The 27,478-nt window shown below is 37.7% G+C and overlaps 1 protein-coding gene across 1 annotated transcript; it reads right to left on the bottom strand.

The window, feature by feature from the left end:
- Positions 1-1,222: 1,222 nt before the first annotated feature.
- LOC109218246 lies at positions 1,223-8,764 on the bottom strand. Its single transcript, XM_019382600.1, has 3 exons — positions 8,119-8,764; positions 3,486-3,572; positions 1,223-3,410 (listed from the first exon to the last, which is right to left on the bottom strand). Exons 1-3 carry the CDS (start codon positions 8,470-8,472, stop codon positions 1,641-1,643), a joined length of 2,211 nt encoding a protein of 736 aa, XP_019238145.1. The 5' UTR covers positions 8,473-8,764; the 3' UTR covers positions 1,223-1,640.
- Between the last annotated feature and the right edge of the window lie 18,714 nt (positions 8,765-27,478).

Here is a 27,478-nt window from a genome sequence, read left to right as displayed (position 1 = left end):
TGGAAATTCGATGGTCCATGCCGAAAAGTTTTAAATTCCTGGTGCAACAAAAATACAGTCAAACTTCTCTATAACAACCTCGTTTGTTCTGATATTTTTTGGCTGCTATAGTGAAGTGTTGTTATAGATGACATATATTAAAACATAATATAAAAATCGGTTCCGAAAAAACTTGACTTTTATAGTGAATGACTATTATATAGATATGATGTTATAGAGAATTCTGATTGTACCAAGTTAAAACCATGTCTAGCTTTGTCTAACTTCCTCTTTTTCCAAATAACTTTCTAAATGCAGTAATAACGTGATAAAGTATGCGGAGATTAGTATCATCAGAAATTAATATAACCTCACGTTATTACTTATTAGCCACTTATCATCATCCGAGAGCTTTTATACGTAGTCTGACTTGCATTCCTTTATACTGGTCTCTTATATCACAAATGGTCAACTAAATCTTTACTTGAGAGAGATTAATAGTCCATTGCCCCCCCCCCCCCACCAACCCCAATCCCAAACTAGTCTAAACTAACTACTCTATTCCTTCCTTTACTTTTTGTTCCATGTTAAAATTCGGGTATATTACCGTCTTAAGTAATCAGTTGACTAGATGATCTCCATAATCTAATTAGATAAAATTTCACATCATGCTACCAAGAACCTGTTATTTTCACAGTACAACAACTATCCAACCAGTGCCGTTTCTCTTTTTTCTTTTATAATAGTGGTTGTCCGAGCCAGCCTCTGCAACTACCTGCTACCAGAGGCGGAGCTAGGAAGGCGGAAGGAGGTTGCGAACCCCCTTCACCCTAAAATTACATTATGTATATAAGGTCAAATATTTTTCACCATGTACATATATAAGATGTTGAAACCCCTTAGCTTTTTCTCGTGTTTACCTTTATAATTGTTAGAATCTCCTTTGTGAAAATAATACTTCCGCCACTGCCTGCTACCTCACACTAGCACAACTACCATGGAACAATGTCCATCAGAGCTTAGACAGATGACGCCATATCACGTTCACCGTCAGACAAAAGAAGAATGCTTAACTGTTACAAAACTGGCAGCAAATGAAATCAGCGAGGTCCAAGTCGAGCACTGGTATTTTTGGTAAAAATAGCTGCAAAACTGCTATTAAGATAGCTTTACATAAGATTAGTACCATGTTCAGGTGAAATCTTAATGCAAAACTGCTAAAAACCAGTAGCCGCAAAACCAATCAGGTCTAAGCCAAGCACTGATATCCATAAAAATTGACAATTGTACATCATCTCTTCATTGGAGTCGGTTTTTGGTGAAAACATCTGGCTATTAATATAGCTTTACATATGAAATTAGTACTACCATGTACAGGTGAATGGAATTGGTCTCTCAGATGCAAAGCAGTTTACACCAAAAGAATATTTAACCCGTTAACCCTACCTCTTTAAACCATATGTACTCTTCTACCCTTAGAGGGGAGAAGCATTCCTAACTTTGTTTTCAAAAAACTTTGAAGGAACGAAAAGGCCATGTTTCATCAAGAATTCCTCCAACATTTTAAAGTCAACAAAGAATCCAGAATCTACAGGAGGAGCTTCAGGGGACAATATGTTGAATCCTGTGGAAACTGGTGCCTCTGAAGGTCCAGAAAATAATCAATCATCATACTGAACGTCCAAATCGGGTGTGCTTTCAATTAACTGAGAAAATCTGCTTACCTCCGTTGACTTTCCAGGGTTAGGATTATATACCTTACCCAAATTGTTAGTTTGGCTAACATGTGTTTCCCAACCAAAGTCAAAATCTTCGAAACTTGGAACAAAAGCATTTTCGCCTTGATATCCATGTTGGGAAGTACTTTGGCTATCAGATGATGAAATTTGCTGTCTACATAGTTTAGGTTGGCAAGCAGAAGTGTTCTCGTGCCTGCTTCCGGAGGCGCTTCCTGTCCAAGCAGGGGAAGGCAAATGGCCATTGCAGGGGATTGAACTTCTAGATGAGGTTCCATCATCTGGCTGATTGGACAACTGGGACACCGAAGATTGCTGAGGCAAATTGTTAGTAGAGTTTCCGGCTGCATACGGTTGAGAGAACATTTGGGCTTCAGATGATAATGGGTTATTGTACATATTACCCACCTTTGACTGGGAGGATACTGCATTTTCAGATGAAATAAGACTTTCAAATTCACTTAGAACACTAGGAAGTGTAGATAAGTGATGTTGAGAAGGTGATGAATTAGCATAGGGTAGAGAGAATGCTGGAGCTTCCGAAGACGCCGAATTTGCATATACACTAACTTGTGGCTGAGAGGGTATCTGAGGTTCCATTGGTGCATAATTTGCAGATGCATCCACAAACCTAGACTGCCTAGGTAATTGAGGATGGAATAAAACAGCATTAGCACCAAGCATGCCAGCACTGGGCTGGGAGGATATCTCAGGTTCCATCAGTGCATAATTTGCAGATACACCCACAAGACTAGGCTGCCTATGTAATTGAGGTTGGACAAAAACAGGATTAGCACCAGCTATGCCAGCACTGGGCTGAGACGGTATCGCAGGCTCCATTGGTGCATAATTTGCAGATACACCCACCAGAGCAGGCTGCCCATGTACTCGATGTTGGGAAGAAACAGCATTAGCACCACGTATCTCAGCATTGGGCTGAGAGCGTATCTCTGGTTCCGTTGGTACATAATTTGCAGAGGCACGTGCAAGACCAGGCTGCTTATGTAGTTGATTTAGTTGACGTTGGCAAGAAACAGAACTAGCACCAAGTATACCAGCATTGGGCTGGGAGGAAGCAAGATATTTATTCGAGCCTACAGGCACCCTGCCATAATGCTCTTGCCACCTAGCCACTGAAGAATGAGTTCCACCAAATTGAGGCACAGAACTAGCACTGGATGAATTATACCCCGATCTACCAGTTGCCAAAGCCTGTCCAGATGACCCTGCCCTTTTGAACGCTGTTCGGATAGTTAAAAACTGGGGACCCGTGTGACTAACATTGTGCCTTTTGTCCCTTGGACTAACGTTAATGCTTGCATTGCGCAACTGTTGGGAGACAACATGGCTATGAAATTTGTCTCTAAGATCAGTAAGTTGCTGTCTCGCTAAATTCGGTAACCCAGGACTGCTTGACATAGAACAAGGACGAATTGGGGCTTGTCTAATTCTTTGGTTCTGTGGCGGATAATTAGGTGATCTCCAAACCAAACCTGGAGCTTGGTTAGATACAGGTGGGTGAACAGATACTGAAGTATTAGGGCCTGGAGGGACTGATAAAAGTGCTATATCAATTTTCCTTGTGCTTTGTCTCTGTGATTTCCAATACTTCTCCTTGTCAGTAGCATGACAATGGGCAACACCAGTGCACCAGTAGACACATGGAGCAAGTGTGTCACAAACGTAACAATGGCACTGAAATTAAGAGAATAGTGATCAAATTACAAATTTTTGCACAAAAAATGGACTTCAAACAAAGGATATAATTACCTGATCACAGTGCCTTTCATGTGGAGTAGAACCAAAGGGAAATTTAGCACAAAGATGTCGCGGATGTGGATAATCTCTGCAGGCAATCTGAAAAAAGTAAGACAAGCAGAAGAAATCAATGGCAGAAAAACACCTCCAAACTCCCAAGCGAAAGAATGTAAGTCATATATTGGACAATTGTAAAAATAAATTTTGTAAAAATGTACATGGAACAAACAAGGAGAATTTTCCATTTGGCACTTCTTACTCCGCAGAAAATTGCAATGTTGCTGATTACATTAAGTGCATTAGCCATTGAATAAGTCATCAATGTGTCTTTGTGCATGCTCATAGTGGACACAGCCAGCCTTCATCATGTGGAAAGACCATGCAGGTGAACTATTGCATAAACAACTATTCAGTATCGACTACAAGTTAAGCAAGCTCGATAGAGGGACAAGGTAAGACATGACTTATGTATTGGTCATTCCCCAAATTACATGGGTTATCTTACTAAGATAAAGGTGCAGACAATCTCATCTCCAGAATGGAAAAATTGCCGAACAGGGGCAGGGGATGTAACCTTATCCACATAATTCATATCGAGGAAAGAAAAAGTCGAGAGGTTTGGCAGTCAAAACCCGAATTGATTTAAGGTTACCTTGTTGAAAATGTCCTTTGTCATACTTAGGTAAAAATAAATATGTGATCATTGTATGGAGGGAGGGAGAGAGGGAAAAAAAAAGGGGAGGGGGGGGGGGGGGGGGGGGGGTAAGGGGGGGACGGGGAAGTCTAAAATAAAGTTATTCATCGAATCACGTAATTCCATGGTATGCTCTGATTCACCCATCTAGCTAACGTGATAGGGAGACTACTATCACTCAGTCAGTTTCACTTCCTAAGGGAACGTACATGGAAATGGTACAGTTAAAAGTTAACCAAGCTTCAATGTTTGACTTTTTGTGAGAAACACAGTTTATAGCAGAGAGAGATGGCAAGAGTGGACAAAATCCTAACTGATGTAAGGTGCCTACCTTGTATACAATTTCCTCATTACAGGGGTTGGAATATTACAAAATGTTGTATATAAGTGAAATCCAACAGTATGACAATGTCCTTTATGAATTTCCAGGGTTCAACTAGAGAGATGATGATATGTCCACACATACCGGGAATAATAAACAGGTAAGGGTGCAGTTCAATTCATCAATGCCATTCAGGCATTCACTGCCAAATATATAAATGGAAGAAGCAACATGATAGACATTCCATGGTATATGTTATTTATCTGTCCATTCTGATCTTGTCTCTTTGAAGCATAAACCTTAAAGTCACTGAGGCTTGAGCCAGCATTATGGAGACCTCTGACCTGACTTCCCACCAGATAAATGATAGAAGCTTCTTGTCGAGATAAAGGACCCCGTCCTTAAGGGAATCCATTTAACTGCACCCACTTCGGTAGAGGAAATATCAAAAACACATGTTCTACATATGGTGTTGTCTTCTAGTGCTGCAACTGTGGTCCAAATAGAAAATCAAAATCCTTTAAGGAATCAGACCACCATGATTACTAGTGTTAATTAAGATAAGTTCCTAAACTTAGCGCAGCTAAGGAGTCATCTATCACCTATGTGGCACAAACAAGTCAACTCAAGTCTCTTGCCTCACCAACTCTTTGTCTCATACCTACTAGATTTTTTTATTCAGAAGCCTAAAACTCTAAAATCAGTAAACTTGCCAAAAACTTTGATTGTTCTATCAATTTAGCAACACATATGTTCTTGTACAGGAACAAGGTATGATATGGAGGCGTGAGTGGACAAGGGCTTTACTTCTCTCGGCTAGTTCATCTTCCATGCGCGGCCACTGATGTTCCCTCCTCCACTTATCCATAGTCGTGGACATTCACATCTTTCAAAACTTCAGTGAATGTCTCTTCTAGTGAGCCTTGCCAGCTTGAAGGGGAAAAAAACACATCCTCTCTCAGATGAATTAATAATCGTGCATATCGATTTGAACTTGTTCATACTAATGAATGGATTCTGAGTCAAGTTAGTGTCAGATTAGGGTTTTTCTTTTTAGATGACCGAGAAATTCGTCCAACCCTTAAGACCAACCGCAACCCTCAGAACTTGGGGATGATGGGTCTGCCGCTCTACCCTTCTCTACTTAAATATCAGGTTTTCGTTTACATGGCGCAAGGATCAATCTTGTAGTGTCTTTATCGGCGCCTATTTCAACAAGGATTGCGCTGACATATGATTTCTCTATGCCGTAAGAAAAGTATTTGCTCCGCTCGTAACCCTCTCCCCACTTATATCTTCTTAAGCTTCCATCGTTATCTTCTTCATCTATTTTTAGGTTTACAAGTGCCCAAATGGAAACATGTGATGATTGATAAAACACCTGCCTTTTTTATGATGTAAGTTGTTGATAAAACACCTGCTTTATATGCGAATAAGTCTTTGAATTAGTACCATTACCGGCTGAACATAGCAATACATATTAGGCCAAATGGACAAGTTGATCAGCTCAAGGTTAATCTTTTGAACGAAGAATACACTCAAGTTTATGGATGGGATGATGTCTATTTCTATCCCGTTGCTAAGATTGTATCTATGAGCATTCGTATCTGTGGCTGCCATGAGACATTAGCATGTTTATCAACTTGATAGCAAACATGCATGGTGGCTTAGAGGAAGAAGTCTATAAATGAGCTAACACCTTTTGTTGTTGTTTAAGATAGTCTGGTTTAGCATGTCAACTTCGTCGATCATCTTTATGTCCACAATCTTCACGAGCATAGTTTGGACACTTCAATTCTGCAGTCATCAATCTGGATTTGTCCTTAGTAAACTGGATCATTTCATTTCGTTGACACTATGGACAGGGTTTGAGTCTATACCTTGTCATATATGGTTGTTAGAGCTAGAGATGAACAAAAAGAGATTGAGGCGCTAAAGAGTCAGCTCTGTACTCGTTTTCAAACCAAGAAATTAGGAGGCTTAAATTTCGTCTCAGCATAGACATTGTTCAGTCCAACTAGAATATATTCATCTCTTCCTCTAGATTTTGGATAAAACTAGTATGACCAACTGACGATCAATGAGCACACTTCGGGAACAGGGGAGCCCGTATCAGAACCAGAACACCATAAGTAATTAGTAGGGAAATCAAAATATTGCCCGGATATTTCATCTGAAGTCAGTGTCGTTAGTCAATTTCCACAAGATCCTAAATGATAGTCACGGGATGTTGGGGTATGAATCCTTCCATATACTTTTATACAATGATCAAGGAACCAACAAAATTTTCTATTACGCCAATGGAGGATAGGTCGGATCTCCATCTGACAGGTGGTCCATGTGCAGCTACACCGTATTAAATGGCGGAACGTAAATCTATTGAAGAAGTAAGACGCAAAATGTGGTTCAAAGCAAAGTATAGAAGAACTATGACCTTGGAAATATGTGAAATTAGGTGGTCGAGCAGTTACTCGAGTTAAAATTTGAAAAATTAAAGAAAAGGAAATGTTTTGTGACAATCAAACTGCAATGTGCATTGTGTATAATTCAGTAATTCCCGAAGAACTAAAACACATTGCGATCAATTGTCATTTTATACGTAAGAAAATACTACTCTAAGATTATCTACCAATTTTGTTATTTCAAATGATCAGTTTGTAGACATGTTTACCAAAGCACCCCGAGGTCCAAGAATCGAGCACAGGTGCCCAAACTTGGAGCCTATATTGTTACGCTCTAACTTGAGAAGGAGTATTAGAAGACATCCACATCGAATAAGTGATAACATGTATAAAGGTCAAGAAGATAAGCTCACCCACATGGAGATTAATGGTAAAGTCAAAAAGTCAAAAATACCTAATAAAAAAAAAAAACCAAAGTCAAGGAATGAATAATCACAACAAAAGTATAGCCCCAATAATTTATTACATTCACACAAACTTCTAGGTTTTGTATAGGATTAAGGTGTGCTTTGTAACATAAGAATCATCAAGTAAGAATTCTCTAGGTTCTCTCTAGATTTCTCTCTTTCACTCTAGTTTCTCTTTCTTGTTTCAAGTCCCATAACAAGTCTTTTATTTAATAAGCACATCCCTTAACCAGTCTTTATTACTTAGGCAAGATGATGAAGCTACCCACTCATTTTCTCCGCCTAGTGACCCGCCCTCCCCCGTTTTCTACCTTTACGCCTTTCTTTGTAGCCTTTTTATGACATATGTATAAGGAGGTATCTCAATTTAAGATCTTTATGTGTTTGAAAGCTAGTGAACTTCAATAGGGTTTTAGATGGAGAAATTTCTTTTTCTGTTCATTCACAGATTAGAGGATTCTTCCATATCACCAAAATAAATTTCTGGCAAATGTTAGAAGCTAATAGCAAAAATTCTAACTGTAAAATCAGAAATATCAGCTCTTTTGGAACACTACACAGTCATAATCTTTCCATCTTCTTTTATATTTTATTTCCTTTGCCATTTTGTTACAAAACTAGAACTTGCCAGCACTAAGTCAATACACTACAAGAAGCAATTAAGCAAGCTAAAACGAAAAAAAACATCAATTGGGAAAATATCAACAAAACAAAAAAAAAGTTGCTATCTTTGCAAAAAATAAAAAATAAAAAAAATTACCTGACCCTTTTCGCTAACAACAAGCAAATCATCAGAATCATCACCACCTCTCTCGTTCTCAACTTCAACAGGCTTATCTGGGTCTTCCTCCAAAACCACACAATCATCATCGTCATCATCGTCAGGCTTAGCAGTAGCATTACTTACAGACTTCAAATTTTGCTTCGATGGGTTCATAATAACTTCCCCCACTATCACCACATCGTCAGAAGAATCGTCCTTTTTGCGTCCATCCCCTTCATCCAAAAGCTCCATTATCCACGAATAGTCATCGCTCCCTCCGCCGTCGCCGCCCACTTCTTCGTCAGAGCTTATATCGAATATCACTCTCTCCGGATCAACCATCATGCCCATTGACCCGTGAATCGAATTTCCTCAATTTCTTCAATCCCCCCAAAATGTCACACGTTTCTCTTTGCCCAATTTTCAAACAAAATAACCAAGATTTTGTAAAATAAAACAAAATCTAGGTTTTAAAAACAACAAAGAGAATACTAAGGTTTGTGGAAAATAACTCAGAAGTGTACACAGGTGAAGAGAAAGTGATAAATTAAAACCCTACTTTACCCAATTTAAAACAAATTTGAAAAGAAAAAAATTGGATTATGGAGCTATTTTGCTCATTCTCACTCCTCTTCAGTTATTTTTTTATATTTTCTGCGCTAAGTCATTGGTTGGTTGAGTCATGGCTCGGGGGGGACAGGAGGGTGGGGGGGGTGGGGGGGGGCGAGTACGTGTAGGGGGGGGGGGGGGGACGAGTACGTGTAGGGAAAAGTAACAAATTACGAGTTACGTTTACCGTTTCTTAATTTTGTAGGCGAAAGTACATAGTACTTTAATTATTACAACTAGTTTGTATAAACGTGCATTTAAATATCAAAAAATATTATTACATTAGCATAATACAATTGAACATTATCTTAACCTGCAAAATGATCAATTTAGTCATACATTTAGATAATATCGCTATGGAGTTATAGTTTGAAAAATGATACTTACCTAAGACTTATTTGTAGATGATGTGTTTTGCGTATATTTCCTTCTGAACGTTGATTGTTCCCTCATCACCAAAATCTTATTATCGATGTTAATATTTCTTTTGAAAGTACAATATATAATTGTCCGTACGAAAAAATATTGCGGTAAATACGATACAATGATTGGGATTGTTTACGTTTGTTCTTTATTTATTGTCATTGGCAGGGGCGAAGCTAGGTTGGCCTAAGGGTGGTCCACTGACCACCCTTCGACCAAAAATTATACTATGTATAAGGTAAAATATTACTTGTTTGATTAAAAATAGACTTTGAACACTGTTGCATAGCCCACTGGCAAAGGTGTTCAAAATTTGAACACTCTTATTGAATTTCTGGCTTCGTCACCGATCATTAGAAAGCATAAGTATATTACAAATTATTGTCGGACAAATTTAAAGGATATCTTTCATTTTCTGGAGGCAAAAGTTAAATTCTAGAGATAAATACATGCTTGGAAGTGCATTTTCAATAGATTTTTGCATGTATGATATTATTATTTAAACCTCTATATACCATTACATAAGCTATTTGATGGATCTAAGTTTCTCATTAACATGGTAGGCATATTTTTTAAGATCAAACATGTACACAATGAAAGATCAATTTTAACATTGTCTATTATATACATATATGACACTAACATACATAAGAAATAATGAATTTGATAAGATACATGTATGATAGAAGCTCATTTCGTGTTCAAGTATTTAAGTATTCTTCTTGGTAGTAATTGTTGATATCATCCTCTACTGAGTCGAAATTGAAAACTATTTTTCTTTTACCAAGGAACTTGGCAATCATCATCTCATTTAGTTGATAACACATTTATTATTCTGGCTGAGATAGTTATTTTCTTAATGATCCTTATTAAGCAATCTTCACCAATAGTATCATCTTGGGGCTTGATAACTAATTATTTTAGACGGAGGAACAAATCATCTTTTATTATAGGCTCTTCTCCATTTTTGATACGAAGCAAGAAATCGTTGAATGTTGGATATGTCCTTGCTCTCAAATTTTTTGTCAGCTGAATCCTTTTCATTTAAGAACATAAGTATGATTACAATCTTTGCTCTCGTCGATTTTAGAACTATTGGTAGTATCTAGAAATTACCTTAAAAAATATAACTTTTTTACCAAATGGTTCATTGACATCCCTTACATCTCTGAAGCTCCAATCAACGGGTTCGATCGTATGACACTCTATCATATGCGCTTCATCCTAGATTATCAACTTTGATTTCTTATCAATTTAGCACCACCACTCTGCTTTGACATATTTGTGATGGTTGTTTTACTTGTTTGAAGAGATATGTTGAATCTAGAGTGAGTTGTAGGACACGACTTATATTATTTTATAACGCTATTATGCATCTTGATCTGACATTTACATTTAATGCACGATATAAGAATGATTTTCTAGTTCCTCCAGGGCCTTCTTCAAAGAACAATCAGCTCTACCAGATTAACTCTTTGCAATATAGTCTTGAAAGCTTGCTCTTGTTTAGGATTTAGTTTTAATGGTGCGTTGAAATCTTCCTCAAGTATTTGTATAAACTTTTCCTTCAATAATTTCATTGCATTCTGCATTCCGAGCAACATTATCATCTCGACCCTGATCAAGTTTAGGTAAATCATATTTGTCAGCGCTCTTGCCCATGCTCTATAACTACGATTCTAGTAACCCTTTGCAGCTTCCTTGAATGTTTGGCATTCTCTTTCATTAAAAGTTTTTAAATGAAAGAGTCCTCTGACATAATCTATATATATAATAAAGCTGGGAAAATAAAAGATGATGTGGCATGTTTCTTTGGCCAAGGATCACATTTATCTTTTTTCTTAGATTTTACACATTTTTCCTTATTTTTGCATTTAAAATTTGCTAACAATTAAGTATTCCTTATTTATTTATTTATTTATTTATTTCATCATTAATATACTATTCATCTCTTTTCCTAAAACGTTTCTATACTTTTTTCCGTTATATTTTTTCCTTCACTTAAACCTCATCATTATTGCTATTTATTTCTTTCCTTTAAATCTTTCTATTTTCTGTCTATGCATTAGTTTTTTTCCATAACTCAAAAATAGTTCCAATGCTCAAGGACTGTTCCAATAGAAAGAATTTTGCTCTCTAGAAAATCAATTCTAATCCTATATTATTTTGTAACTTTATTTGTTTTACTTGATATATCATCTGAAATTATAGTTTGTGTAACATTTTTATTCATGTTTGATTTCCTCAATTGCATTTGAATTTGAAAGTACAGCCTTTCTTTGTTTTCCTGCCCTCCCATGAGTGAAAATAAAAATGGAGAACAAGGGACTGTGGTTAGCCAGAAATTGGTAGAAGAATACCAGGTATGTCACGGTTTTTTCATATTAAAAAAATATGTCACCCTGCTAAAATGGAGTCATAACTATGCACTAATAAATCGACTTCTTTATCGTTCTCCTATTCTGATTTTTGATTCTCACTTCTTCCAAGTTCTTTTCACGTTGTCACACCCAACATTAGGCATTTACACACATAATCCTTGAAGTTTATTGGAAGGATTAAGAATTTAACAACATTTTATTTTTATCGTTCTTTCTTTTGATTTACTTTTGATTGTTATACTGTAAGAAAATTATAACATTAATATAATTTACAGATTGCCTGGATGAAAATTTTGTCAATGTCTAATCTTCAAAGGAGATTTGGAGCAGCATCAAGTAATTGACTTTACAGTTGTGGCAAGTAATTCGGTAATTCCTTTTGAATTTCTCCATGGGAAGGGAGAAGCAAAAAAGATGTTGTACCTGTTTAGTACATAAAAGAGTAAACTTCTTTGCTTTTTCTATCCAGTGCAATAGGTTTCTCAAGTTTTGTAAATGCCTAATTTAGTAAAATGTAGTAAAACAAGAATTCACATGTCATTAAAAAAAAATTAACTGATTATTTATAGATGTAAATGTTATATAAAAATTTGGGTTGCAAAATACTTTTAGTTAATTATCTATAAATATAAATAGAATGGTTGTTATGGTTTCAACCTTTCATATTCCATATTTATAAACCGTTACAATCTTTCGTCATACTCCATATTTATAAAGAATAAAGAATTCCTACATTTGCAATGGCTTTTTTACCTTCAAGTTTCTTCCCTTTTCCTCTAGCCATTTATATTGCTTCTACAATTCTCATTTTCATTAAGAATATGTGAGTTAAGCTTTTGCATTGGCTATGTTCCAACGGAACTTGGTACTCATTTTTGTTTTGGGAATTACTATTTTTTGACTATTTTATAATTGATATTCTTGAAAAAAAAATTAATTCAGGTCTCGATATATGCCCTAACAGCCAGCACCAGCCATAATTGTCAAAAATAAGATTATGAGAATTTGGAAACAAATTAATGATACGACTAGGCATTAGTTGTGTTGCAAGATATATGAAGTCAGATAAGTTGACTTCTAATTCGATGAGTTGCTCGAGGTTAACGAGCAATATTGTGAGGTTGGACATGTTTTTTTGAAAAGCATGAGAAATACATATTACATACATTCAGGTGTATTATATGATTATAAATATTTTGTGCTAGATATTACACATTAAAATTTAAAAAAAAAAAGAGATTTAAATATTTGAGAAAGAACAAGCAACCTTGAGAAATTAATTTCAAGGCTTATCGAAAAATATACAAATAATAAAGTTGGTCAAAGAGTACTACCTCCGACATCACCAATTGGAGGTCTTAGAGACATGCGACCATATAAACTTTTGTATATTTAATTTTTTTTAAACTTTTGTATATTTTATTTTGTATTTTGTCGGGGTTTAATATTTTTAGAAATTTAGATGGTATAGATATGTAACTAAATTATGACTTTAATAATATTATATTACCGCGCGAAGCGCGAATAAATTCACTAGTTCAACAATAATCATAGTACATTTCACGTTCTATGGTTAGTTGCATTATTCAAGAAACGAGGATAATAAATAAAATTTACAAAAAAGATATAAGAAAACTTTTGGGTGAAATGTTAAACTCCTTCCAAATAGCAATTTGACTAATTACAATTTTTTTTTGCTTCCTTGGCTTCGGCTGAAGGTTCTAGACATAATACTCTGAATTTTTTTTGTGTAAGTGCATTCGTCCTTCATCATATGTTGAATATGTCTTGATTTACTCATTGAGCGTGGTTCGCTTGATATTATTCAATGCTATAATAGTTTGTAAAAATTTTCTTTTCCAATAGTGCACTAAGTAAAGATATTTTGTTAAATATTAATCGACTTTTATGTCCTTAAATAATTATTTAGTGAAGTAAATTAACGGTGGATATAATTGTAACTAACTACAATTTTAATTTTTGAAGAATCCGTGTTTGCCAAACCAACATTTCCTGGTGAATCTCAATTCCATGATATATGGATAAAATTATAATAGTTAAAATGATTTCTGATCTTGAACTACTCATTGAACATGGTTCACTTGATATTATTTAATACTATAACATTTTGCAAATTCTGTTTTTTTCCAATAGTACGCTAAGTAAATGTATTTTGTTAGAATTCGTATATTTGATATGTTAATAAGAATTTATAGTGAAGTATACCTTTTATTAAAGTTATAATATCAACTAACTTAATTTTTTTAAAGTTCAGATGGCCAGTTCAAATAAAGGAATAAGGTGACCCAGATATTGATAATAATATTATATTTCTATTTTCATATCTTAGATAAGATTTAGAGTTAAAATCTTGGATTTGGAGATAATTTCATGGCACAGTCATCTCACTGAATATGGCGTAATCATAATTTATATGTTGTATATAATAATTTACATGGTTGTATAATATTTTTGGTGATTATCATGGATGGAGTTGAATTTTTCCTAATGTTTATTACTTTATCCAAAGCTGCATCAACATTGCCTTAGGTTCTTTTAGGTGTTTGATCCCTATTCAACTACAAAGGCACATCCTAATGTGTATTATTCCAATTATATCCTTTCTTTATATGTTTTATGTTTAATATTTTGAGAATATTTTAGTCTATCAACATTGTATTCATACTTTTATAATAATAGAGATAGATATCGATTAATGGTGGCGCCTAATAAAAGATATAAAAAATTCTCCTTTTATTTTCATTGATGTTGTTGTTGATGTTAGAAGGTTTCGACTTTTTGGGTGTTGTCACGCCTCGAACCTGGGCCTGGATGTAATATGGTACTCGGTGCCTAATTAAATGCGACCGAGCGAACCAACTGGTTGGCTGAATCAACATGTGATATCATGACATACTGAATGCGGAAGATAAACTAACACATGTTGATATACTAAAAGTCTGAATGATATAAATCAAAGTGTGAAAAACACTAATACAAGTATGAAACATATATGTAGCCAACATTGCTTAATAGGAAGAGCATGCGACTCTGTCTAACTGTTACCCTAGTATATGAAGCCTCTAATGAAGTACTAATACACTAACTATTTGTAAATACTAAAAGACTGTAAAGTGATGATAATGCCCCGAAAGAATTGGGGCTCACCAAATAGCTAGTAAGAGAATCCTAGCGCACTGAATCGTCAACCTGTAAATCATTACCTGCATCGTGAGATGCAGGCCGCGGGCGAAAGGGACGTCAGTACATTTGAATTGCACTGGTATGTAAAGAAACTGACAAAAAAAACTGTAAATGTTGAAACTGAAACTGAACTGATAACCAATAACTAATAACTGAGTGATAACTGATAACTGATAACTGATAAGTAATAACTAAAATGATAACTGATAATTAAACTGAACAAAGGAAGTAAGGATATGAATACTCCCTCTTCTGAATAATGAACCACCTATTTATCTGAATAAATAAACTGCAGCCTCAGGCCCAATATATATGTGCACAAACTGCGGCCTCGACCCCAAGTATACGTATACATAACTGCGACCTCAGGCCCAAAGATGCATATCTTTTCCTTTTTCTTTTGTAGTTAGGTGTTATTTGTGTTCTAACTTGATTTGAAGTGTGCTACAGGTATGAGTGTGACTTACAAGAAAGGTGGACAAAATATGGCTAAGTGTGCAGAATTATGCGGACGTCGCTTTATTTGTGCGGGCCACACATTTTTATGTGCCACGGCAGAAGAGCATTGCGGCCGCATGTTTCTCTTGCGGACCACACATTTGAAATATTCACAAAAGTGACAAAATACCAACTCTCTGAAGTTTGAGCTTGTCAGTGCGGATGTCAATCTACGACCGCACCTGAAAATGTGCGGACCGCACTTTAAGTTCTGAGAAGGACCACCCAGGTGATAGGGTGCGGACCGCACATGAAAATGTACGTCCACTCGCCTCTTTCCGCTTTCTCAAACAGTCGGTATAAATAGAACAGTAGAGCTCATTTTACACATTTCCCTCTCTAAACAAAACACTATTGCTCTGTTGATTTATTGGAGATTTTAATTGTCCTCACACACAACTACCTTGATTATTCACTCATTGCACTCACTCTATCTAGTATGCTTCAATCTCATGTTATATTTTTTTGTTTTAGTTTAATTTTTAGTTCTTTATAGGGCATCTGTTATTAGAGTTCAACTACGTGTCCATATGGGGTAGATCTGGACTGGGGGATCATGTCCAAAGCACACCTCAAAAGAGATATGAAATGGTCGTATGCAATAATAGAAACCCAACTAAGAGTCGGGGTCGAATCGGCAAGGAGCTAGGATAGGAGTTAGGAGTATATATTTCAAATGAGCAAATGGATTATCTAGATTGCACTTCCACAACAAGGATTTTGTTTTCTATTTCTAATGTTAATTTAGTGATTGCAAAATAAAGAAAGAAGACTAGAGATAATTGTTTTTGAGGTTTTCCCAAATGGATAAAAAGCCTAGGGTTGTGACCATGACCTAGGTGTTTGCCTAATGGGATAAAGACTTTAATAATTGTTTTGTTGATTGGGGTGTATTATAGCTCCTAACTCTAAATTACCGACTCAACACCTCTCGTTCAGAGTGGTTTTGCCCAATTTGGCTATCTCAAGACCAAATGGGTATCACCCAAAATAGTTGATAAGAGCTCAAGTCGGGTTATTAATATCTCTAGGTTGAACCCTTTAATTGGGTTAATCAATCTCTCGATTGACCCAATTCCTAGTTAGCTAAGTTATCCTAGACTAAGTCCCTCTTTCTCAAGTAGAGACTAAGTCAAATAGCCATGAATCAATGGTTGCAATGTAACGACCCGACTGGTCGTTTCGCTTTTAGAACCCCGTCCCCCCCTAAATAAGACTTTCCGCGATTGCTTTAACTAATTTACGACCTGCGGGGATGGTTGGTTCGGGATTTAGAAGAGTTTTAGTTGTAATAGGTACACTTCTTAAAAGGCTAAGTTTGACTTTGGTCAACATTTTTAGTAAACGGATCCAGACTTGTGTTTTGACCGTCCCGGAGGGTCCGCAGGAAAATATGGGACCTGGGCGTATGCGCGGAATCGAATTCCGAGGTCCCTAGCCCGAGTAATAAATTTTTGTTAGAAATGTTAAACTAAAATTCTAAGGATTTAATGAAATTAAATAATGCTTGATCATATTGGTATCGGGCCCGTATGTTGGTTCCGGAGCCCGGTACAGGTCCAATATAACAGTTAAGTCTTGTCTGTGAAATTTGGTGAGAAACGGGACTGATTTGACCTGATTCGAACGTCCAGTTGTAAAAATAGGAATTTGAATGTTCTTAAGGATTTCATGCGTTTTGGTGTTGAATCCGTAGTATTAGATGTTATTTCGACGATTTGATCGTTCGAACAAGTTTGTACAATGTTGTTGGACTTGTGTGAGTGTTCGGAGTGGAGCCCCGAGGGCTCGGGTGAGTTTCGGGCATAGGTTGGAGTAGAAAACACACCAGATTTCTGGTGTTTTTAGTTGCTGCAGCAGATCTCGCAATTGCGAGATATAGTTCGCAAATACGAACATCGCATTTGCGATGAGGGCTTCGCAGTTGCAAAGTAGCCCGACCCAGGCAGAGTTCGCATTTGCGATAACTCTGCCGCATTTGTGATCCCATCAGAAGTCGCAATTGCGACTCCTGGGTCGCATTTGCAACCACTGCAGCATAGCCCAGGCTTCGCATTTGCGAGGCTTTTGTCGCAATTGCCATATCGCACTTGCGAACCTGGTGTCGCAAATGCGACATCAGAGGCCTGAGCACAGCTTTTAAAAACGGGACTTAGGCCATTTATTTCATTTCACTTCTACACTTGGGCGATTTGGGAGCTTTCAAAGAGGGGATTTCAACCTAGCATTGTGAGGTAAATTATTTCTACTTAATGTGAATTTAATACTTGGGTTTTGGGTAGATTAACACACTAAAATTAGTGAAAATCATGGGGTTAGAGCAAAACCTAGGGTTTTGATAAAAGTTAGATTTAACCACGAAATTTGTTATTAAATGAAGTAGAACTCGTATATTATTGCTCCTTAGGTTATAAAGAACAACTTTCTTCGGGAAATCTCGGAATCCGGGCACGTGGGCCTGGGGTCGGATTTTAGGAAACTTGTGATTTGGGTTGGAAAATTACTTTAATAGTTAGAATGCGATCTTGTGAGCTTGTATTAACTAGTTCCTACCTCGTTGAATTAGTTTTGGATCGTTCGGCTCCAAATTTGAGGGTTTGAGCACGTTCTTGGTATTGGAAGTACGCTTTGGAGTGAGGTGAGTCTCCTTTCTAACCTTGTAAGAGAGAATTGTCCCCATAGGTGAATTAATTGAACATATGTGCTGCTATTTGTGGGGGGCTACGTACGCACGAGGTGACGAGAGTCCGTGCGTAGCTACTATTATGTCTATGTCCGGGTAGCCTAGGACCCAAAAGCATGCTTACTTGTAATAATTGTAACTTTATTGATGGTTTAATTTGCTTAAATCATATCGAAGTGGCAAATGACTTTCTAAAAGAGTTAAACTTCATTTTTCTTGACTTGTAAAAGAGAAATGTACACCTCCTTGAACAATTGTTTCCTAGATGAAGTCTTGATTGACTGTGTGAATATGTGTTTCTATGTGTACCTGCGTCGCATGTATAATTCGCGAGCAGGGTGATTGTTTATTTGTATTTGACCGCGTCGCATGTATGATTCGCGAGCGGGGTAATAGATGCATCTATGGTTCACGCCATTCGACCCACTGGCAGTGCACAGTTTAAATATTGTTGGATCGGGCCGTACGACATCGGCATGATTTGTGCATGCTTGTATTGCTTGCCTTGAAATTTATTGAAGTTAATAGTGTTCCCTTCCCAGCTTGAGAGTAAATGTACAGATGATGAAAAGAAGTTTGGGAATTCCCTATAAGAGAAAGATTTGTTTACTTGCTTTATTCTATTGAACTACAATCATGTTTCATAAAAATCCTCGATTTATTATATTATTGATGTATCATTATTGGACCACTAGTAAGTGTCGAAGTCGACCTCTCATCTCTACTTCTTCGAGATTAGGCGAGATACTTACTGAGTACACGTTGTTTTCGTACTCATACTACACTTGCTGTGCATTTTTGTTGCACGGGTTCATGTGTGGCTAGTGGCTTAGTGGCATGGTTGGTACGGAGACCTAGGTGAGCTGCATTCTATCGAGACGACCCGCAGCCAGCAGAGTCTCCTTCAGAGTATTGTGCTGTATTTTCATTTCTGTCCACTTTGTATTCCGGACAATTACTGTATTTTATTTCATTCCCTAGTAAATGCTCATGCACTTGTAACACCGGGTTCTGGGATGATTATGGGGTATTTTGTATTGACTTCTTGACATTTATATTTAATTTGAAATGAGTATCTTTTACTAGTAAAGTTGAAGGAAAATCAGAGTTTTCACAATTATTTAAATGAGAATTTAATTAAGTATTTATGGTTGGCTTTCCTGACAGCGGTGTCCGGCGCCATCACGACCCTTAGTGGATTTTGGGTCGTGACAGCAACCATTAATTCTACAATTAAAGCATGAACTAAGCTAAATAATCAACACCCAATCATAAACAAGCACTAAATTAGACACCCATAAGGTTTATACACTAGGGTTGGGTCACAACCCTAGTAAAAGTCTAGCTACTCATAATGGGGTTTGAAGAAAATAAGAAAGAAAAACTAATTAAACTCATAATGGAAGCTTAAAATGATTAAATCTAATGTAAATACACCAAAGTAATGTAAAACTTCCTAAAGTAGTAAAGAAAAAAAGAAAAAAGGCTACAACAACTTCAGAGGTTCAAACTTGACCTAATTTTGTGAAACTCGTCTATTTATACAAGGCTGAAAATCTCGGACAAAAATGACCTCAGGAGGTTCTGCGGCCGCACAATTCCATGTGCGGTCCGCAGATTTCTTCATCTGGCAGGAAGTGGAGTTTTGCGGCCGCACATTTCTGAACTGCGGCCATAAGGCAATCTTCTGCGGTCCGCACAATTAGGACTGCGGCCGCAAGGCAACTCTTCTGCGGCCGCACAATTCTTGTGCGGTCCGCAATTCACAAAGGGTCCTGGACTAGGTCTTTTTGCAAACTCTCTGATATTTGACTCTTAGCCCAGTTTTGCGGCCGCACATTTCATGTGCAGTCCGCACTTTGCACAAAGTTCTGTTAAACTCTTCCTCTTGGTTTGCAATCGCAAAATTCCTATTGCGGACCGCACATTTGTGCTTCTGCGCCCTTTATTGCCTTGTGCTTCGGACTACTTCTTTTTTAGTCGGATTTCTTCTCGGGAGACCTTACTTCCATCACTCCTGCATTTTTGCACAATATCATTAGTTTTGGGAACACAATTCAATGCTTTTAGACTAAAACAAAAGCTAAAAGGCGCTAATAAGCAGTCAAAATCCCCACTTATCACTGGGTAACCATAATACATGCTCTAATGGGTTTGGGGTAGTGTCATTTCATGTTTTTACCATGTTGTCATGCTTATTTGTGCAAGAAATTGAAAAGCCTAAGTAGAAAAAATAGTCTGTTCGTAACTTTTTGAAATCTGCGGCCGCATTTGAATTTGTGCGGTCCGCAGATTAGCAAATTTGGCAACTCAGTAAAGAAGGAATATGCGGTTACAAGTTAAAATGTGCAGGCTGCAGATTTCCCTCTGCGGTTGCAGATCAGACATTTCTCTGTCATCAGAGAGTCACCATTTTTGAGAGTCAGAAGTGCAGCCGCAAGTTAAAATGTGCAGACCGCACAATAGATTTTTGCGGACCGCAACCCCCTTCTGTGGCTGCACATCATAAATGTGCAGACGACAAATCCTTTTACCTGCAGACATGTGTTACATCAATAACCTCACTGTGTCTAATTGCTTCTCCCTTGCCTTCATAAGTCTTGAATGTGTTGAATAATGAATTGCAACTAACAATCTCCTTTGCTTTGATACATACAATGGTTCGATCAAGAGGCCGAGGTGACACTGCAAAAGGAAAGGGTGAATCTTCCCGGGGTCAAGGTAGAGGTACCTTACCCCTTGGCCAGCCTAAGACTATCAAAAAGAAAACCACAATCGGCAAAGGCAGAGGTGCAGGCCTCTCCGAGTCTAGCTCCTATGTCCCGTCTAGGGATGTGTTAGAGGGCAACTCAGCCTTTGTTCAAGAGGAACAGACTGCCATACAGTCGAGGCCACAAGGGAGGTACCAGCTCAAGAATGAGCCTTCTTTATCTTATAGCACCTCCGAGGGGTCGGAGAGTGCTAGCCAGGCATCTGAGCCATCAACTACACCAGTCACTGAGGCACAGACTATACAGGAGATCCCCGATGATAGTAGAGGGGGATATGGTACAGCCACAGGTGTGGAGAGATCTAACAAGAAGGAAGTATGGGAGGATAGATTTGTGAGCTTGGCCGCTTTCACTAGTTTTCGTATGTGGTGGCCAGTGAGATCTTTGACTCTTGAGCGACAGTTCTTATTGAAAGATTTGGAGACATACAACCCGGCGATCTTGAGGCAATTTAGAGCATGGAAGGGTTGGATATGGTTCACTGAGAGAGTTGAGGATGCAAAAGAATACCTCGTCCGGGAGTTCTATGCTAATGTTGCTCATATAAAGACGGGGACGAAGGTAACCAAAGTGTGCAACCTCAACGTGAGGTTTGATCAGCATACACTAAATGTGTACTTAGGCTTTGAGGATGTTGAGCCAAAGGAGTATCTGGAGAAATGTGCAATGAAGGAGGAAGTTCGACCTTGGCTAGCTGAGATCTTAGCACCACCAGGGCTACTACCACCATGGATTACTGCTGGGTTCCCATCCAGATGAGCACTTTGAGTTTTGAGGCGAAGGGGTGGCAAACCTTCGTTTGTAGCTGATTGGACCCAAGCCAGAATGAGACTCATCTTCCTATTCCTCGGGCAGTGCTTGTGGCTTCCATCATGTCCGGATACCCAATTAATGTGGGTGCCGTGATGTCGACCGACATTTATTTGATAGCGTGGTAGGATAGCTCATCCTACCCTTATCCCAACACTATCATAGACTACCTCACCGATGCAAAGGTAGAACCGAGATATTTTGACACCAAGGTGAAGCCGAAGAAGCCATTCGACTGGTATTCGTTGATGGATGCGACCAACCCAAAAAAAGAAAATCAATCCCTCTACCACCACCACAGGCTAGTTTGAGAGCCAGGACTTACTGTCTACACTGCTGAGGCAGTGTCTGTGATGTTCGCCACTCCCGCCACGCCTAGATATGATGATGAAGAGATATAGTTGGATAACCCCGAGGGAGATGATATTGCTGGGGATACTGAAATGTCCAAGGATCCTTAGGGAGTTTCCTTCACCCTCTCTTTTTTCACTCTTATTTTGCTAAGCATTTGGGACAATGCTTACTTTTATTCGGGGGGGGGGGTAAGTTTGTATGATACATTGACACACTTTGGATACATTTGGTCTGTAATAATTTGATGATTCTCTTTCTTTTCTTATTTGTATTTATCTATCTTTAGTAGTTATTGTTCATTAGCTTCTTTATTTTTCCATTTTAGTTCTTGTTTTGTTAAGTAGCTTCTTTAGTTCTTATTTTGTTAAGTATATTCTTTTTATGCTTTCGTGGATAATAAGCCTTTGGTTTTCTTAATGCCACGGTTCTTTCCAAAGGTAGTTTTTGTGTGAACCGAGTGACTCATCCCAATGATGGAGGGCGTGACAACATTCTTAAGGGAATGAGTCCGTTTTTGTGTTTAGGTAATAATAATAGTAGTAGTAATGAATAGAAAGGCCTAATCAAGTCATTCTCGAAGAGTTAATCATGCTTCATTTGGTACCAACACACTTAACTACATGCTTATGGTTAGAGACAAGGTTTTTGAAAGAAATAGCTCTAGTTAGTAACTTTGAGACTCTTGAGTTGACTTTGGCAATCATTGAGTGATTTATTGGACCATAGTGATCTTTAAACTTGAGTGTGGTTATTGTAGGATCTCGTCTTTATCCTCTTTTATGATCTAGTTGCGCGAGGGGTGAGATGATTTGTTGCTAGTCCAAGTGCCCGTGTGAATGGTCTAGAACTTTCCCTGAATGTGCTTCAAGGCGAAATCCTAAGTTTTGCTTGGTTTGAGAAATGATTATAGGCTTTCCTTGGCCCGTTTGAGATTTCTCTTGCCAACCAATGTCGTTATCCCTACTCAACCCCCTTTGAGCCTCTAGCTTTCTCATTTGATAACCGTGTATAAGCCTTTACCCGTTTTCTCATGATCCTCTCTTGCCACCTGGACTTTCCTTAACACTTTTGTGAAAATAAGTGGCTTAAAGCATAAGTTTGGGGGGAGAGATGAAGAATTTGAAAAAGGTATCAAGGCACAAAAAGAGAAAAGAAATGATCTCTATGAAAAGAGAAGGCGAGAAAAGAAATAGAACCAAAAAAATGCAAAAAAAAGAGAATAAGTGGAAGGGTTGATGGATTTGAAAAGAGGTAATGATCCCTAACATGAGAATAAAAAGGGAGAAAAGGAAGGAAATTATAACGACCCGACTGGTCGTTTTGAGCAATTGCGTCCGGTTCGGCAGTTTGAGGTCACGAGTAACTTCATATTATGTGTATCGACTTGCGTTCATGGTTTGAATCTGTTTCCGGATGAATTGGAGTCGAATTGGAAGAAGAAATCTAGTTTTGGAAGCTTAAGCAGTGAGAGTTTGACCGGAATTTGACTTTTGAGTAAACGGCTCCGGAATGAGTTTTGGATGGTCTCAGTAGCTTTGTATGGTCATTTTGGACTTAGGCGTGCGTCCGGATTTGGATTTGGAGGCCCGTAGGGTAATTTGAGGCATTTCGGCGAAAGTTGGAAAAGTTGAAGTTTGGAAAATGGAGAGGTTTGACTCATAGTTGACTTTTGCATTATCGAGGTCGGAGTGCGATTCCGGAAGTTGGAACAACTCCGTTACGTCATTTTGGACTTATCTGCAAAATTTGGCGTCGGTTGGAGTTGATTTGATATGGTTCGTACGCTTGGTTGCAATTCTAGAAGTTCTTGAAGTTCATGGTGATTTTCATGCGTTTTGGCATCCAATTCGTGGTTTTCGAAGTTATCTTGATGATTTGAGAGCGCGAGTGAGTTCGTGAGGTGTTTTTAGACTTGTGTGCATATTTGGTTTGGATCCCCGAGGGCTCGGGTGAGTTCCGGATTGGTTTCGGAATGATTTTTGCATAGTCTTTGATTTCTGGTTCTGGTGTCATTGCATTTGCGATGTTTGTGTCGCAAATGCGACTGTCGCAATTGCAAAGCAACCTCACATTTGCGAAGCTGGGTTGCTAGGGACTTGATCGCATTTGCGAAGCCCTCAGAGTTCACATTTGCGAACTCTCTGTCGCATTTGCGATAAAGACAATACTTTTCCAGGCTTCGCATTTGCGAAGCTTTCTTCGCATTTGTGTACCCAGTGTCGCAAATGCGACATCTGCAGCCTGCTAAATGCTGGGTATTCCGAGTTTTTGCTCATTTTTCATATTTTTGAACCCTAACTCCGAGAGTAGGCGATTTTGAGGGAAGATTTTCATACCAAATCATTGGGTAGGTGTCTCTAATCAATTTCCAACTATTTTTCGTAATTATATCATAGATTTAACATCAAATTCATGAGAATCTAAAGGAAAATTTGGGGAAAATTGGGAAATCTTTCAAAAATGTAAAATGATGATTTGAATGACCAAATGGTATCGGAATTTGATAATTTTTGTATGGGTGAACTCGTAACGGAATGGGTGTTCGGTTTTTGTAAATTTTGTCGGGTTCCGAGATGTGGGCCCAGGGAGTTGACTTTTTGCAAATTGTATAAGAATCATAGTTTTGTTAATTGGAATTGTTTTCTCTTGCATTGGTTGATGTATTCAAGTCGTTTATGGCTAGATTGATTCAGGCATTGATGAATTGGCAAAGGAAAAGCTAAATTGAGTATTGAATTGGCCAAATTGAGGTAAGTATCTTGCCTAATCTTGTGTGGGGGACTCCCCCTAGGAATTGAGTCTTCTATGCTATTTGTAGTCCGTGCACGCGAGGTGACGAGTGTGTGCTCGGACTTACTTGTGGAAAATTTACCTTTAGGGTTCTTAGGTCCTTATGTTCGTTAAGTAGGAAGTTTTACGATATGATTGTATTTCCTAATTGCTTGTTTGCCTCTATATGATCCACACAATGTTGTTAACTTTTCTCTAATTCTTACTTGTTACTTGGACCTTAATTGCCTTGATTGGAGTAATTGTCCTCCTTATTGTTTTATTATTCTTAATTGTGAAATTCCTCTATGACTCCGTGCCTATATGCTATATGTCCAAATTGGTGTGGTTTCCAGCGTAGTTATCACGTGCCTTATATGTTTTGTTGTTTTTGTAAAGGTTGTTGTGCTTCTTAGTTTTTTTGTGATTCTCTTGTTGACGTGTACTCATACTCTTGGTGGTAGAAATCCTTTTGATTGGGTTGTTGAATTGTTGATTATAAACTATGTCTGGTTGTTGATATGTTGAGAAGGAATAAGGGAGAATTGATGTTGTCTGGTGGGATCGGGTTGCACGCCGCAATAAGGAGTAATAAGGGTGGACAGGTGGGATCGGGTTGCACGCTGCAACAGGCGGAATATGGGTGATATATATATATATATATATATATTGAGGAGTAATAAGGGTGGACTGGTGGGATCGGGTTGCACGCCACAACAAGGAGTAATAAGGGAGAATGATCATGTTGTTATTGATATGGTGATATATATGCTATGTACTCTTATTGTAATTGATAAGGAGGAATAAGGGAGGATTGGTGGGATCGGGTTGCACGCCGCAACAAATATAAATATACTATTTACTTTTATTGTAATTGTTACGGAGGAATAAGGGAGGATTGGTGGGATCGGGATGCACGCCGCATCAATATATATATATGTTTATGTATTCCTCTCTGACTGTACAAGTTATTCGGTGGTTTTACATTCCATTTAGGATTTGGTTATAGCTGAACACTGAGAAGACCCTGGTCCATTTGTTTAAAACTTTGACGATTTGTAATCCGGGTTTCACTGAGTTTTGAGGGTCGGGTTTTTGGCATTGAGATGTTGACTTGCCGTTGTTCCTTGAATTTTCCCGAAAATATTATTCTGATGAATTAGACCTTAAAGTAAATTTATTATGTTGAATCATTTCCTCCTGTCCTGTTAAGTTATTAGTAGTATCGTGATTTAAAAATAAAGGAATTAGTACTACATTGCTATAAATCACTTTTAGATTTGCATCCGCCGAGTATATATATACACCTTTCTATAATTCAATTTCTATAAATGTTATGGCCTATATCAACTAGTTCCTCAGTTAAATTTTCCTTAACCCAATGATGTTGAATCTTACTTAAAAGGGAATCTCTACTAAGTTTTAATTTCATTTAAAATGCTATATGAAATGTAATAGTTCATTCGATGTTATATTTTATTTAAAAAGGGTATTTTCTTATTCAAATGATTTCTAAAAAATAACTTCTTCTTTTCTTGTTGATTTCCTAATTGGTTTAGAAGTCGTAATCTACTTATTGTTATGTAAATGAGACTCCTTGAACATCTTTATTGTATTGGTTATGGACACTATGTACTGAGTGGCATGAGGATGATGTTGATCAAAGTGAGATAGAGATATGTGGGCACAAGGTGCCATGTGTACTAAAGGCGTGGAACGTGATATTATGACATGCGATACCGAGGATTGAGATGGTCGGAATTGTGTATTAGAAATGATGTGAAGGATTGAGTTGGCATTACTTTCTTTGTTTGAACGTATCCTTACTTGTCTGTGTTCCAGTCATGTTGGTGTTACTCTACTTGATTGTCGTTCATTACTATCCGTGTTTCCCTTTATTGTCTCTACTATTTGTAGTTGGATTACTCCCTGCTATTGATATTACTTTGTTAATTTTATCTTGATAGTTCATTATTATATCCTGTTCAATTTATTGGACTAATAGGTGTCTTGACTGTTCCTCGTCACTACCCCACCGAGGTTAGTCTTGATACTTACTGGGCACCGCCGTGGTGTGCTCATACTACGCTTCTGTATATTTTTTTGTGTACACGTCCAGGTAATTGATCAGTAGTAGTCGTGCGGATTGTTGTGGTGGAGACTCAAGGTAAACCTGCTACTGCGTTCGCAGGCCTCGGAGTCACTTTCGTTTGTATTTGCTTTCATTTGTTCCTTCTTGTTCTGGAACAGTGTTGTATTTATTTTGTATAATTACTCTTAGAAAGGCTTATGACTTGTACAACTGATTTTGGAAATTGTAAGTGTTCAGAGTTATATAATTTGAAGTTAGTGAATATTCATATTATTTTCTGTTAATGTTAAGCTTACCTAGTTTAGAGACTAGGTGTCATCACGACTCATTCGGAGGGATTTTGGATCGTGACAGAAATGAACAAGAAAGAGTGATGTCAAGTCTCTATAGTCCCCAATAAAAAGAAAATGCCTCTAAGAATTGGTAATTGTGAGCCGAGAAATAAAAATATGGAGTGCTTAAGGAAAGATGTAACCACTTATCCATATGGTATCATACCCTTATCCAAAAGCCTTCATTACAACCCGAAAGAAGTCCTACTGGATTTCGAACCGAGTGAGCTTACATTAGTGGTGATCTACATGAGGGGCAAGCCTATAGTACTTGAAGCCGCACTTGTGACATTCTCTTATGAGAGATGAGTGAACATTTCATGAATCTTAAGATTGAGTGCTAACTTTTTTAAGTGAGCTTTGCAAATGGAAGGTAGGGAAGGAAGAGTTTGGAGTCCACCATGACCTACATGATAGAACAAGAGTTCTTG

This window comes from Nicotiana attenuata, unplaced genomic scaffold, assembly GCF_001879085.1.
Source record: "Nicotiana attenuata strain UT unplaced genomic scaffold, NIATTr2, whole genome shotgun sequence".
In the NCBI taxonomy this organism is placed as follows: domain Eukaryota; kingdom Viridiplantae; phylum Streptophyta; class Magnoliopsida; order Solanales; family Solanaceae; genus Nicotiana; species Nicotiana attenuata.
The sequence above is the reverse complement of the archived record's forward strand: the minus strand, read 5'-3'. Positions and strand labels throughout refer to the sequence as shown.